Source organism: Babylonia areolata, chromosome 7, assembly GCF_041734735.1.
Source record: "Babylonia areolata isolate BAREFJ2019XMU chromosome 7, ASM4173473v1, whole genome shotgun sequence".
Taxonomy (NCBI): domain Eukaryota; kingdom Metazoa; phylum Mollusca; class Gastropoda; order Neogastropoda; family Buccinidae; genus Babylonia; species Babylonia areolata.
The window spans coordinates 49,115,141-49,130,833 of record NC_134882.1 but is presented as its reverse complement, the minus strand read 5'-3'; the positions used below and the strand labels follow the sequence as shown (position 1 = coordinate 49,130,833).

The 15,693-nt window shown below is 44.7% G+C and overlaps 1 protein-coding gene across 1 annotated transcript; it reads right to left on the bottom strand.

The window, feature by feature from the left end:
* Window positions 1-408: 408 nt before the first annotated feature.
* LOC143284096 (uncharacterized) lies at window positions 409-14,091 on the bottom strand. Its single transcript, XM_076590740.1, has 5 exons — window positions 13,911-14,091; window positions 6,073-7,001; window positions 5,317-5,436; window positions 3,775-3,885; window positions 409-2,419 (listed from the first exon to the last, which is right to left on the bottom strand). Exons 1-5 carry the CDS (start codon window positions 13,914-13,916, stop codon window positions 2,101-2,103), a joined length of 1,485 nt encoding a protein of 494 aa, XP_076446855.1. The 5' UTR covers window positions 13,917-14,091; the 3' UTR covers window positions 409-2,100.
* Between the last annotated feature and the right edge of the window lie 1,602 nt (window positions 14,092-15,693).

Sequence of the window (15,693 nt, the reverse complement as noted above, 5' to 3'; positions counted from 1 at the left end):
GTTATTTTTGATTGATCTGTTTTGACTTTGAACCACCTTTATTGTTGGTTCTCGACCAGTCACGGACCGAAAAAAAAAAAAGAAGAAGAAGGGGGGGGGGGGGGGGGGGGGGGGGGGGATGAAAATGCAGGCAAGGAGGCAGATTGGGGGAGGAAATTTCACCAACTGTGGTTGAAGGGGGTTGGTGGTTGGAAAGGGAGGAAGAAGAAGCAAGACAACAGAGGGATCGAGGTTGGGGAAGGACAGTCACTGAATACAGCGCACAACAACCAGGTTACTCGTGATGTAACAGAAGCAGTTGCAATGCAAATTAAAGTTCGTTTTGACGTAACAGTTTCATATGTAAAATCCCCCACATAATTATACAGTATACGATTACACAAAGCTAACGAGGAAATTTATGTTTCCTTTATTTCAGTTGTTAGAAAAGAAAGTATTCCTTGTGCAAGGATATGAAGACTGCGCAGAACACAAAACAATGATATCGGAACGAAACCAACAAAAAAATTAACAACTTTGATTCTTTGTCAAGTGTAAAATATACAATCAAACTGTTGATAACAGTACAGGTATTTTTGATTATTCTAGAACGATTTTCAACCCGCTTTGATCATCTTTGCTGCAGTCGTTCCAAGTTGAATATAGCAAGACAAGATTTGTGCTGTTATAAAACCCATATCCCACATAGTTCTGTGATTTGATTGATGATGAAAAACAGTGGAGCTGAGAAAAAGGATGTCATATGAATAGTTTAGCAAACAATTCAATGAATCAATGAATGAATTGATAAACACAGCCGGAATATGCGTGTGTGTGTGTGTGTGTGTGTATCAATCACGTCGTGATCAACGTTTTACGTCACTGCTTTGCTGAAAAAACCCACTGAGATTGAAGCTATACTGATTCAGATAATTATGACTAGCAATGGTACCATAAATGAGAATGTCAAACTATTTAACATAATATGAAGCGCGCGCGCGCGCGCGCACACACACACACACACACACACAAACACACGGTCCAGTGGAGGGGGATAAGATACTGGCGAGTTTGGGATTTATTCCTGAGCACTTAGGTTCTCTCCCTTCCTATGCGGACGTGTGTGTGTGTGTGTGTGTGTGTGTGTGTGTGGTCTAACTTAAACATGATATATATGTAAAAACAAGAAGAAGAACACAAAATAGAGAAGGAAAAAGAACAGAGACATTGTTATAATTACCATCAATAACAACAACAAAAATGATAATAATGACACTCCATTATAATGTAACACAATTCTGTCACTGTGTGTTCCCCAGTCAGCAGCCCCGCAACAGGCTGGGGTGGATACCAGTGTCACGAACGTGCATGAGCTTTATTCAGATACCCCACCACCATGTTTTAATTAAAAACTGTTCTTTATTTTCTCAACCCACCCCCTTTCTTTCTCCTGGACCAAAAATCGCAACCTTTATGGCCATAGTAAAAAAAAAAAGAAAAAAAAGGCAGATGTCCCTGACCCTGAGTTCGAAAGATTTCATATGATTCTCGCGTAGATTCTTTACCGATGGAGTCGTATGCTCTTGCAAAAGCGTGTCTGCAGCATGATTGTTACACTTAGCATTCTTGATAAATAATTGCAGGTTACCGTTACATACATCTCATCACAAAACAAACATAATGAAATATTCATTACTTTTTTTAAAGGCAGTAGGCTACATCAACCATCGTTTCCAGGTATACCGACCATCGTTTTTAAATCAGGTTTATTTACACAAAATGTGTCCAAATTTGGTGAGAAATGATTACTCTATTCATTTCTTTCAAATGGCGCAGAAAGAAAAAGAATGGAAACACGCAGATCTGTATATAATTAGGCTTAGTGTATCACTATGAACACTATGTTATACAGACCACAAAAAAGTTAAGGACCACGAGTGGTGATTATTACATTTGCTGCATGCAGACAATGCTGTTTGCCGGAAATTCAGCATCATTTTTTCATGCTCCCAAGAAGAATAATGCGCAAATTCCCAAGTGGTCCTTAACATTTTAATTTTATTTAATTTTATTTGATTTGTTTTCTTTTCTTTTCTTTTATTTCACTTCAACTCTACGGTTCTATGAAATTACGGGTAACACTGGGACCACCCCGCCGCCGTTGCCAGTCGCTGGCGTCGTCACTGGAGTGTTTGTCCCCCCTGAACCAGAGTTGCTGCCTCCTCCTCCTGCACCGACGATAGGGGGCGTCTGCGTGACGGAAGGAGCCGCGTGACGACAGCGGCACGTGACCGGAAGGGCGATGCGCTCCCGCGTGATCTGGGGCTGGAAGTTGAAGCCGTTTTCACAGAGAGCGAACACTGGGGTCAGAATGAAGTGAGGTTCGCAGGCAGAGCTGGGAGACTGGCGAAATCCTGTGGGGGCCAGACACTGTCGGCAGCTGAAAGAAACCAAAAAAAAACGTATACAGCTGGTCTGATGTTCTTTTTTTTGTTGATGATAGGAGCCTACAAACATAAGGGTGTGTGTGTATGAGTCTTCAAAGCATTTTTCGGACTCAAAGCATTGATGGTAAACAAGCGAAATAAAACAAAATTTGGAAACCGCCAAGGCTATATTATATCACCCGAAGCTTCAAAGATATCTGGGTATTGAAAATTACGGGTTATTGAATGTAGTCCGCGGTCAGTTTATTAAATACATTCATTAGGAGGAGGGAGATACGCTTTTGGTGGCGTCTTCGTTGCTTTAATTGTTACAGGATCTTGCAGAGGAACAGCTCAGGTGTGGTTGCTTGACTATGGCCTATGATACGCTCGACTGCGAGGCGAGGGTCCCAGATTCGACAGAAAAACAGACATAGATCAATCCACACTATTTCAAACACGCAACATTCCCCCATAAAACCCCAAAGAAGTAGTAGTAGTTGTTGTTGTTGTAGTGATGAAGAAGAAGAAGAGCAGCACAGCAGCAGGAAAAGACAAGAACAAGAACAACAATGATAATAATCATGAAGAAGAGGCAGCTCTCACCTCCTAGAGGGCTCTGAGCGTTTCGATAAAAGTTACATGCACTCAAGTACAACCTACCAAGCAAACAGAGAGAGAGAGAGAGAGAGAGAGAACACTCATAAGTTCAACATACACTTACGGAAGGCAGAAAGGAAAGAGTGTGTTTTGAGACTTGAAACTGGTTCATTTTCAGTTTCTCAAGGAGGCGTCACTGCGTCCAGACAAATGCACATACGCTACACCACATCTGGTAGTGAGATGCCAGACCAGCAGCATATCCCAAAGCCACTTAGTCAGGCCTTGAGTGCATCCACATATAGGTATACATTTGTGCACTGTCAGAGTGTATTTCTTCTACAGAATTTTGCCAGAGGACAACACCTTTGTTGCAATGGGTTATAGTTCAGTGCGCCAAATATCCGAATGACTGGACGCTCAGTTTGATTTCCACTTAATTTTGGGAGAAAAGGGTGAGAGTGGGAATCGAACCCAGACCCTCGCCTCACGGCCACAGCATTGCATGCAGCCAATATAGTGAGCACTACTCATAACGAGAAGTATTTTCTCGCGCCATTTTTACAATGAAAATCCATAGCCGTCGTAGATAAACCACTGAATTAACGAAATAAATGAGATGCCAGTAGTAGCCTATATGCAGCCGACTTATCAAGATAAACCCTTAAATTTCCTTCTTTTAAAAAAATAACATTTTATTATAATATACCTACTTACACAAAATGGTCCTTAACTATTTATGAAGTCTGTGCGTGTAAAAGGAACTGACTTGCAGGTGACGAAGAAGAAGGGTTCCTGCTTTTCCTGCAGAATCCAGCAGCTCCCGCCGTTCCTCTGGAACACCGTGGCTCTGGAGACGGTTGCTGGGCAACTCTTGTCGCTGTTCCAGAACCACCCAAACGACATCACGTCAAATCAAATCAGTTCAGCCCAACAGTCAATCACCGGTCGATCCGAGCAAACAGAAAATTATCTAAAAAAAATATAACGAGTTAACAAAACAAAAAAAGTTGATTAATACAAACATACAGATAAATGAACCAATTAAGGAATAAAATCGCTAGACATACAATTGCTGCGGTCATTTTAGCGAGCAAGTCAAACTAGCGCGTGCGTCTGTTTGCGCCTCTCTCTCTCTCTCTCTCTCTCTCTCTCTCTCTCTCCTTGTGTATCTGTCTGTCTGTCTGTTATTCTGTCTGTGTGTGTCTGTGTCATTCAGTTCAATTTTACACTCCACAAAATTATCACTGTTGCGTGAAAAGGAAGAGGTGGCTTGTGTGTGTGCGCGCGTGCGTGTGCGCGCGTGTGTGTCTGTGTTTGTGTCTGTCTGTGTCTGTGTTTGTGTCTGTCTGTGTCTGTGTTTGTGTGTCTGTGTGTGGTGGTGATGGGAAGAGAGAACTGTTATGTTCAGGCTGTGGTGTTTGACATTTTCGTTTGCTTTCATGTGTGTTGTCTTCAGCTGTGTTCTCAGCGGGAAGGTTGATCGCAGTGATATGCGTGTTTTCATTGTGCATTGATCTCATTTTCCTTTCGTTTACAATTCTCTTTGATCCCTCTTTTGGGTGAGGACTGGGTGTAAAGACAATAACAGCAACAACAACAAAACCACACAAAAAACACTCACCTCGCTTTATACATTACCCTCATTAATCACCCCCTCCGTCTCCCTGAGGTCGAACATCAAATTTATTTTACTCTCTCTCTCTCTCTCTCTCTCTCTCTTCCCCCGTCTCTCTCTTTTTCTGTCTGTCTGTCTCTGTCTCTACCACCCCCCCCCCCAACCCCCCATCCCCTCTCTCTTTCTGTCTGTCTGTCTGATGTCATCAACTGATAATGAAACAATGTGCAGTCTCGCTTTGTACTTATTTCGAGCACTTCAACTGAAAGAAACACTCGTCTCCAAATTGTTGTGGTATCTGGTTATGCTTATTGTGTTTACACGGTTGTAGTAACGCATGTTAAACTCTGCTATCGCCCCCTGTTCATATGGGGCTATGGCCTTAAATCAATAGATCACCTGAAATCTGTCTGTCTGTCTGTCTCTGCCCCCACCCCGTCTCTCCCCCCATCTATCTGTCTGTCTCTGCCTGTGTTCCACCACACCCTCTCTCTCACTCCTTTTCTCTGTTTCTGCCTCTGTACCTCCTTATCTCCCTTTTTGTCAGTCTGTTTCTGCCTCTGCCTACCCCTCTCCCTCTCTGCCCCCCACCCCCACCCCCCAACGCGCCCCCCCTCCCCCCCCCACACACCCCTCTCTTTCTCTCTCACTTTCCTTGATACCATAATCGTCGTCATTGTCACCCAAACGTACTTAATGTTGCCGCTGGAGGGACGGGAAGGGGTGCCACCACCGTTGATGTTGGAAGCGAAGTCCAGGTAGTTGCTCAGCTGAAGGTTGAAGTTCAGCGCCTGTGTGATGGCGTTCTGGATGCTGTCCAAGGTACACACACACACACACACACACACACACAGAGAGAGAGAGAGAGAGAGAGAGAGAGAGAGAGAGAGAGAGAGAGAGAGAACAAACAACGCTAACGGTTAATCAATAAAATGATTGTTGTCAATGAAAAGAAGTTCTCTTGCGCAAACAGGCGCGCTCGCGAGACTTCTCTCTCAGTGTCTTTGTCTTTGTCTCTGTATCTGTCCCTCTGTCTGTCTGTCTGTCTGTCTCTCTGTATCTCTTTCTGTCTGACTAAGGACTTATTGTAAAAAAAAACCCATACCTTTTGCCTAGTCCACTTCCCCCATGAAAGAAAATTCATCCATGCATTCACTTATTCTCTCTGTCTCTATGTCTGTGTCTGTCTGTCTCTGTTTGTCTGTCTGTCTCTCTGTGTGTCTCTCTCTCTCTCTCGCACGTTCGCACACACACAGAGACACACACACACACAGAGCCACACACACACACATACACACACACACGCACACACACACACACACACACACACACACAGCCACACACACACACACACGCACACACGCACACACACACACACACACACACACACACACACACACACACACACACACACAGAGTCACACAAACACCCACCACCCACGCACTCACCTGGCAGGGATGGAAGCGTTGGACACCTGATCCCCAAGGAGAGAGGGGACAGGAGGAGAGCACACACTGGCAGGAGTGGGGGTGGTCCGGGGCTCCAGCGGGGGGAAGGTGGGGGGAGCGGGGGTGGTGAAGGGACTTCCACCGGGGCCGTTGTTGAAAGGGGGGAGACTGGGGAACCCGACACCGCCGCCAGGGAAACCGGGAAGGTTGGGGAAACTGGGCCTGTTGGGAAAGCCGGGTCTGTTGGGAAAGGTGGGAACGTTCCCCACGGGGAATGTCGGGCCGCCGCCGCCGCCGCCGCCGCCAGTGCTGTTCCCTAAGTCTGTGCCTGGAAATCCTCCGCCGTTGCCAGGGAAACCACCGCTGTTGCCAGGGAAACCCCCGCCGTTGCCAGGAAAACTCCCGCCGTTGATGGGGAATCCTCCACCGTTCCCGGTGAAACCCCCGCCGTTGGCAGGGAACCCCCCGCCGCCGTTGTCAGGAAAACCGCCGCCGCCGTTGCCAGGGAAACCGCCGCCGTTGCCAGGAAAACCGCCGCCGCCGTTGCCAGGGAAACCGGCGCCGTTGCCAGGGAACCCTCCTCCCCCTCCCCCGAAGTTATTGCCGAAGAGGTCAGCAAAGTTGAAGCCGCCGCTGCCGAAGAAGAAACCGCCAGTGGGTGGGGAGGGAGTGGCGGCCGGGGTGACGTAGTCGGTGTTGGGGACGGCGGTGGGGGGAGGGGTGCCCTGGGCCGTGTCTGGGATGTTGATGACGTCACCCGTGATGCCGCCCCCTCCCCCCGCGCCGCCTCCTCCTCCTCCTCCTCCGACACTGACTTGACGCTTGACGCGGAGCAGTTCCCGGCCGGAGACAGTGGCTGGCAGCAGCAGCAGTAGCAGCAGAAGGGAATAGAGGAGACCAATGCCCACCAGACGATCAGTTGCAGGAACCTGAACATTCGTCAGAACCGCCTTTTAATAAAGCACAGGTTGATAGGGGGTGCTAACGTTTAACTGAAAACGAACACAAACGATGTCAGCATAATGTGAGGGGAAAAAACCGTCTGAAAAAAAGAAGTCATCAGTGATGACCACAGCGCGGATCACAAACTATGGTTACCGCCATTTAATTATGATTATCCTCACATTTTTCCACTGTTCTGACGGAGCTGACCTCTGCCGCGTAAGTGGTTTTTAAATTTTTTTTTTAACCTATTTATTTCTTAGATATGGCAGATGGAAATTTGATTGTCTACACACACACTCACACTCACACACATACACACACACATACATACACACACACACACACATCCCAAAGAGAGAGAGAGAATCAGACAGACAGAATGACAGACAGAGACAGACAGAATGACAGACAAAGGCAGAAAGAGAGAGATTAGTGAGAGCTGCTGGGACAAAATATGATCGGGAACAATGGGTGCTGTGGAGTATATCGTCGCCGGCGACAATATGCGCGCGCGCGCGCGCGCACACACACACACACACGCACGTACGTTCGCACGTATTCACACAAACACACACACAAACACACACACGCACGCGCACACACACACACACACACACACACACACACACACACACACACACACACACACACATACGCACGCCAGATACACGCGTACACATACATATACACTCATGCACAATACACGTGCACGCGCGCGCGCACACATACGCACACACACATACACACGCACACACACACACACACACACTCACACGCACAAGACACACACACACACCTGCACACACACACACGCGCGCACACATACACAATCACAATATCACACACGCGTATTAACACACACGCCAAATGCACACGTGCGCACGTACGCGCTCGCGCGCACGCACACACACACACACGCCCACACACAGAGTCACATACAACTGTTACAACAAATATTGTCGCAGGCGCATTTGAATTTTGTATGGTAACACTCCAAGGCTTCATAAATTGTCACCGGCGAAATTCCTGCAGATGTGCAACAATTATCATTGATACGTGAACGTCGGCACATATATTTATTATTATTTTATTTTATTTATTTTTTTTTTTTTTTTTTGCTGCCCCATCATCTGCACCGTTTCAGTGGCATTACTCCAACGCCGCTCATTTAGATTCCCCCATACACGGCCACACCCGGGTTCGTCCGTTGCAGTTCCAGCGTCGGCAGTCCACAGGGAACCATCGATGTTAGGTCGCCAGGAGGCCACACACCAGAGGAGACCCTGCACTGCTGCTGAGTCACTTCGGTGGTGTTCAGTGGTGCCTGTTCTGTTTTAACGTACTTAGGACACCACTTACTAAGCCCCCTACTAACGACAATAATGGCTTAGTCGCGGAGCCAGACTGAGTGAGCGTCCCTCCCAGAGTGGCGACCGCCACCACGCCCCGCAAACAACTACCCCATGAATCTGCCGACACTGACGACATTGACAGGACTCACCCCAAGCACGGAAGTGGAGGGGTATCGAAACTGAGGTCACCATGAGAGCAGGGCATGAAAGGCCACAGACTTTGAGACTATTTTGTTTATATTGATGACGATGAAGGAGGAGGAGGATGACGATGATGATGACGATGTTGCCATGGAGGTCCATTTTGGTTGGGACTGCGTGACAAGGCTGTACTCTACGCTTCCTGTCATAATGATATCTCGGCGTTAACCAGGCCCGAGAGATACAGACACTTGCAGTGTTGGTCAGGTAATTAGAGCAACACACCGAAAAACGTATCCTTGAAGTGGATGACACTCGACTGTGTGGTCCCAGTCTCCCCATTTAAGCCTACAGCACACTCAACTCTGGGTAGGAGCCAGCAACGGGCCGAAAAACCCACCTCCGCTGGGATTCGAACCCGCGTCCTCCCAGCCGTCAGTCCGCGACGCTAACCACTTCACCACGGCGGCTGGTTCGGCACATATAATTATTGTCGCCGGCGACAACATTGAGTCCGGTGACGACAGCAAAATTTGATATGCCGCAACAAACCGGGCTCTTTCCCGCGCTCATGTATATATTCATGCAGCGTGCACAATAACCCCCTCTAGGCAGCCAGGCAACAGCCAGGGCCTTGCCAAACCACGCACATAAACGGGATGTGGGGGGTTGAGGGGGTGAGGGTAGGGGGGGGGCGTGGGGGCGTGGTGAGGGGGAGGGTTCGCAGCAAGGAGTCCCGAAGACCCACAGTCCCGCCCTTGTCTCCTTCCGCTGCCCCCCCCGCCCCCCGCCCCCCTTCCACCTCCACCCCCCAACCCCCTGAGATGCCGTCAAGTTCAAATAGATTTGAAGGAGGAATATGAAGGAGGATATTTTGACACACACAAAAAAAGAACAAAAACAGAAAAAAAAGAAAGAAAGGTGGGGGGTAGGGGATGGGGGGGTGAGGGGGTCGGGGGGTGAGGGTAGGGGGGGATAGGGGTACAGGTGGGTGGATTTTTTTGCTGGGTGTGTTAGAAGAGAGGGGGTATGACTGAGGTGGTGTGGGGGGTGGAGAAAGGGGAGGATGCTGACCCTCACTGTCTTTCCCACAGGTGTCGTGCAGCTTTTAAGCCAAGCGTTGTCATCCGTTTTAAATGGGGGAACGTTTGTGAACTGCTGCGTCATTCTCTATCTGTTGGGCGTTGTTCAGGTGAGAGAGAGAGAGAGGGAGGGAGGGGGTGAGGGAGAGATGGAGGAGGGGAGGGAGAGATGGAGGAGGAGAGGGAGGGGGAGGGAGGGAGGGAGGGATAGGGAGGGAGGGAGAGAGAGAGAGAGAGATTCAAGCATGATATATTCTTCCAAACTGCCCTTGCTAACCAGATTAACTACAAAGAGTACTCAGTGATATATAAGGATATGACAATCAGTCAGACAGAAGGACAGACAGACAGATAAATAGAGTCAAGTTTGTGGAATGGGATAGGGAAAAGAAAAGAAAAAAAAGAACACGCACACACACACACACACACACACACACACACACACACACACACGCACACAAACAAGTGCGATAAATGAACTTTGATCCTCACATCCATCCTACCGGAAAACATCCCCCAGCCCCAGCCCCCCCCCCCCTCCCCGCCGCCCCAGTCCCCCCACGCCTCCCTCCCCCCTCCCCCTCCACCCCTCCCCCTCCACTCCACCCCCCCCCCCCTCCCCCAAAAACCAAAACCAAAACCATACAACTTTCGAATTTTTAATGATTTTGTTTTTCAAATTTGTAAAGTTATTTTCAAGCTTTTGAACGGCTAGCTTTAAATTATATTCTTTTTTTGTAGATGATAAGAATTGCAACAGGTTCGGTGGAATTTTCGTATCAATTATTTTGTTTAACATAATTGTATTGACGTTGAAGAGCATACCAAATACGTTTGGTTAGGAACAATCACCAATGTTCGTGTTTCAGGACAGGAGACAGAAGGGAAGGGAGAAGAGGAGGCAAGTTACTTGAACTTTTTAACATTGAATAAAAACTATTCCCAGAAAAAAATCAGTATAATAATAATGCTAATGCTAATAATCCTAATGCTAACAATAACAACAACAACGACAACAACAACAGCAACAACAACAACAACAACAATAATAATAATAATAATAATATGAAGAAGAAGAAGAAGAAGAAGGATAAGAATAATAATCATAATGATACTAATAATCCAAATGCTAACCCTACTGCTAGCATTACTACTAATAATGCTGCTACTACTACTACTACTACTACTACTACTACCACCACCACCAACGACAACATCAACAATTCTTAACCTTTCGTGTTCAAAACCATAAATTTTGTTGTCTATAACTCAGAGGCAGATGAAACTCAATGTTTTGTGTTCCTCGTTTAACTACTGCTACTACAACTACTGCTATTGCTACTATTAATACTATAATGATGATGATGATGATGACGACGACAACAACAACAACAATAATGATAATTAGCATCATAATCTTTGTAAGCATGAACTATACTCCACAAGACCTGCACTATACTGGCAGACGAGAGAGGGACAGAGGGACAGGAAACAGTATCAGTATCAGTATCAGTAGCTCAAGGAGGCGTCACTGCGTTCGGACAAATCCATATACGCTACACCACATCTGCCAAGCAGATGCCTGACCAGCAGCGTAACCCAACGCGCTTAGTCAGGCCTTGAGAAAAAAACCAAAAAAAAAAAACCCAACACACACACACACACACACACACACACACACACACACACACACACACACACACACACACTACCAGATAGACACAAAGACACATACAAACACAAACACACAACAAACAGAAGAACAGAGGAGGGAAATAAAACATCTTGCACACTCACAGAACAACAACAACGACAACAACAATAACAACAACATTCGAAAGCTAAACAACAGCAACAACAACAAGATGACAGAACAACAACAAATACAACAAAAACAACATTAACGAGATACGCATAAGAAAGAATAGAAAATACACGAGCACACACAGACATATACAAACACGCAGACACACAGGCACAGACATAGACACACACAGACACACAGACACAGACACACACAGACACAGGCACAGACAGAGACACAGACACACAGGCACACAGACACAGACACATACACACACACACACACAGACACACACACACACACACACACACACACACACACACACACACACACACTACCAGATAGACACACAGACACATACACACACAAACACACAACAAACAGAAGAACAACAAAATTAATATGCGGAAAAAACAACAACAACAACAAAACAACAACCAACCAACAAAAACTAACAACAACAACAACAACAAAACACACAAGAAAAACAACAACAACAACAAAACGCACACACACACACTTTATGTCATGCTCATAACCGACATTTTCAAAGTGCAAACCACACACGACTGCTCTGTGCATGTCCATGGGGGAAAAAATGACGAAGTCCCCTCATACACCCTGAGACGAACCAGAAGGCTTTTGAAACAGTCGATATTTCTAACTCTTACAGTCTGTAGTCCTTCTTAAAAAATAACACAAAAATTCCAAAACAACATCATCACCTTCCTTTTTTTTTTTTTTTTTTTTAAACCCGGACTTTCTTGGGTCGACCACCGTTTTATTTTGTATATAAATTACACAATCAACTAAACAACATGGAAATAATCAAACCAATACTTGGCACTCCATAATAACTATATGTCATAGTAATCAGTAGCATTTATGGAATAAATACAACTTTTCATTTACGGATTTTAGGCTTGTTAAAAAAAAAAAGAAAAAAAAAGAGAAAAAAAAAGAAGACAATAATATGGCAGGAATCCGTACAATATCATATGATATATAATATCATATCATAAATCATACAATCATGTGTACCAAACTTAGAATCAATCTTTTTTTTTCCCCTCCTCTTCTCTCTCCCCTCCTCCCCTTTTTTTGTGGCCTCAGTTGCATGCAGGTCATGGAGCACCAGAAAACTGTTGTTGTTGGGTTTTTTTTTGGTGCTTTCACACGCCCTCATTGGCCAAAAAAACAAAAAAAAACAAAAAAAACACCCTTTTTTTTTTCTTCTGTTTTCTTTCGCTTTTTTTTTTTTCTGTATAACATGTCAGTTTTCAATCAATATATGTAAGTACATCTAAATGTATTGAAAGTAGCATTCCTCCGAATACACTGAGCTCTTTGTCTGAATATTCATTTTTCATGGACAGTTTCAGTGAATATTCTAACATTATGCATGTGTCTTCAGTTGTCTGTGACTAAGTTTGCTCTGATGTGAGTGTGTGGATTCTGTATGTGAGATAATCATCGAAATCATCTTAGTATAATACATATATGTCGAAAAACATGCAATTAGATCAACATTAATTATTGGAGGGGAAAAAAAAAAAAAGGAGAAGAAGAAGAAGAAGAAGAAGAAGAAGAAGAAGAAGAAGAAGAAGAAGAAGAAGAAGAAGAAGAAGAAGAAGAAGAAGAAGAAGAAGAAGAAGAAGAAGAAGAAGAAGAAGAAGAAGAAGAAGAAGAAAAAAGAGGAAAATTGACGCTCGGACAGGAGCTAGGTTCCGCCCTCCCCTGAAACGACGCACAACATCACCTTCCTATCACAACCCTCTTACCCACCGCCCCTCCCCACCCCCTCCCCACCCCTGAAAAAAAAAGGAAAAAAGTAAGCCCTCAACCCCCTCCCCTTTTAAAAAGAAAAGAAAAAATCCAACGTAACCACTGCAAAGATTATCGAATCATTTTTGTCCACAAATAAATTTAGCTGGTTCCATACCATGCGTACGGATTCGTGCAAGGTTTGCAAGAATGTTTTGTTTTCGCAAACCCTGATGCGAAATCATGTCATGCAACACTATACTGCGCAACACAACAGAGTATGAAAAAACAACAACAAAAAACAACAACCCCAAACAAAACAAAACAAAACAAAATAAGATAAAACAATGTATGACATAACATAAAGTAATATAATAAATGTAATATAACAAATATGATATGATATGATATGATATGATATAATATATATAATATAATGTATTCTGCGGGGCGATGCCGCATCACACAAACTAAAGTTCACAGAAGGCCACGGAAGTCCATAGCCACAAAAACACACATAAGATCAGGTAATGTGTGCATCTGTAATCGCCCCGCTTATACACAAAAAAAACAACAACAAAACCCCCCAACAAAACACCTTATAAAAATGAAAATAAAATTCTTCTTCCTTAGCATCAGAGCGTTTCCAACGGATGTTTTATTCTTTTCTTTATCATTTCTTTTTTCACACAACACATAATTAGCATTTTATATGACCAAGCAAAACAGAGAGCATTTCAAGATACTCACTTTCATTTTGGTTCCTTTGGTTGAGAGAGATAGAGAGAAAAAAACACAACAACAACCAATGTTTGTATTTGAAAAAATGTCACAGTATTGTCGATGTGTCCAGTGTTCAGCGATGTGGACTGAGCGACTGTTTTACCAAAGGACATTCGTGGTCTATCTTTATAACGGCAGCATGGCCGACTGAATCCGGTTTCTTTTTGCGCCCTATACTTCTCCCCGAGTTATAAAACCCCACTTCTCCGCTGTTTGGAATGTTGTTGGGACTTCAGTCAGAACAAAGGATTGTTTTTGCGCGCGTTTCTGGCTGTGTTTGTCAAACGTGTGGATAGATCAGCGCATAAAAAAACAGCGAGAGAAACCATAAAACAGGCTCCTGGACCTTCCGTTGTGACAGATACGAAACGTTGAAGGATTAAAACGTTTTTATTCTGTCGAGTTTGTCAGTCACTTGTCTGTGGTTTTGTTAAAAAATCTGACGCTTGACAGTCTTTTCATATGTATATTCATTTGCTTAATATTTGCTTGTAAAGCACTGTTTGTTTATGATGTTGACTCGATAAAGCAGACAACACGGACCTACCAATGTCAACCAGATGAGAACCACAAACATGGCAATGCCTGTCAACAATCAAACTGCTAACTCTTGGAAATCCGCAAAACCTACCAACATCTGACTACAATCAAACTATCAACTTTTGGAAATCCCCAAACCTATAAATTCCTGACTACAATCAAATCATCAGCAATAGGAAATCCACGAACTACCAATATCTGACGACTATCAAGTCTGAGGAGACCCACGCAGTCTCTGTTGATGGAAGGGAACTGCGCAGAGGGCGACATAATTATGATAATACCAGATCCGGTTGACAATTTCTGAATCGCAAAATAACTGCTTCCGGATCATTTCCTCCCTTCTAATCCCCACGTCAGTCCACGCTTTCTCGCAGTCCCACGATTTCAACAGAGAGAAAGTTCAGCAGAGGAACAACGATGTTTTCTCGCAGTCACACGCTTTCCCATAAAGTCAAAGAAAGCGTGGGGTTGCGAGAAAGCGTGGGCAAACACTCCTCCTGGAAACACTCCTGGTCTTTCCAACAAGGCGTAGGAGAAAACAAAAGTATAAATATATTAAGGGTTAGGCTGCTTTTGTTGTTTTCTTCTGCGCTTTAAATGATCTTAAATGATTCTAATGAAAGGGAGAGAGTGAGTGAGTGAGTGAGAGAGAGAGAGGGGGAGGGAGGGAGGGACTCGAAGAGACAGACAGAGAAAGAGAAAGAGACTGAAGGAGACAGACAGACAGACCGACCAAAAAGAGGGACAAGACAGACAGAAATCCCTTCCGACTGTCCCGACCCAACCCCAACCCCACACCCCATACCCCACACCCCATACGGACAGCTCTTCAAAATGCCGAGTGACTGACGTTTAAAGTCATGGGCGTGCACAAGTGTTTCGCCATTTCCCTCCCCCCCCCCCATGTAAGCCAGCATTATGGGTTTGGGGGATTTACTTTTTTTCCGACTGTTTTGAGTCCCCACCCATCAGTTTACGTCTTGGTGGTTTCTCCATTCAGGACATCCTCCTCAAGAACAAATCCCTGCTTTTAGCTCCTTCCCCGTTTTGTCAATTTTATTTTATTTGTCTATTTATTTACTCACTTATTTGTTTTTTGATTGATTGACCAATTCATTCATTTACCTATTTATTCATATATCCATTTATTTGTCTTTTTTGTGTGTTAAACTCCTGTCCTTTTTATCATTTCTTTCTTTTAAAATTG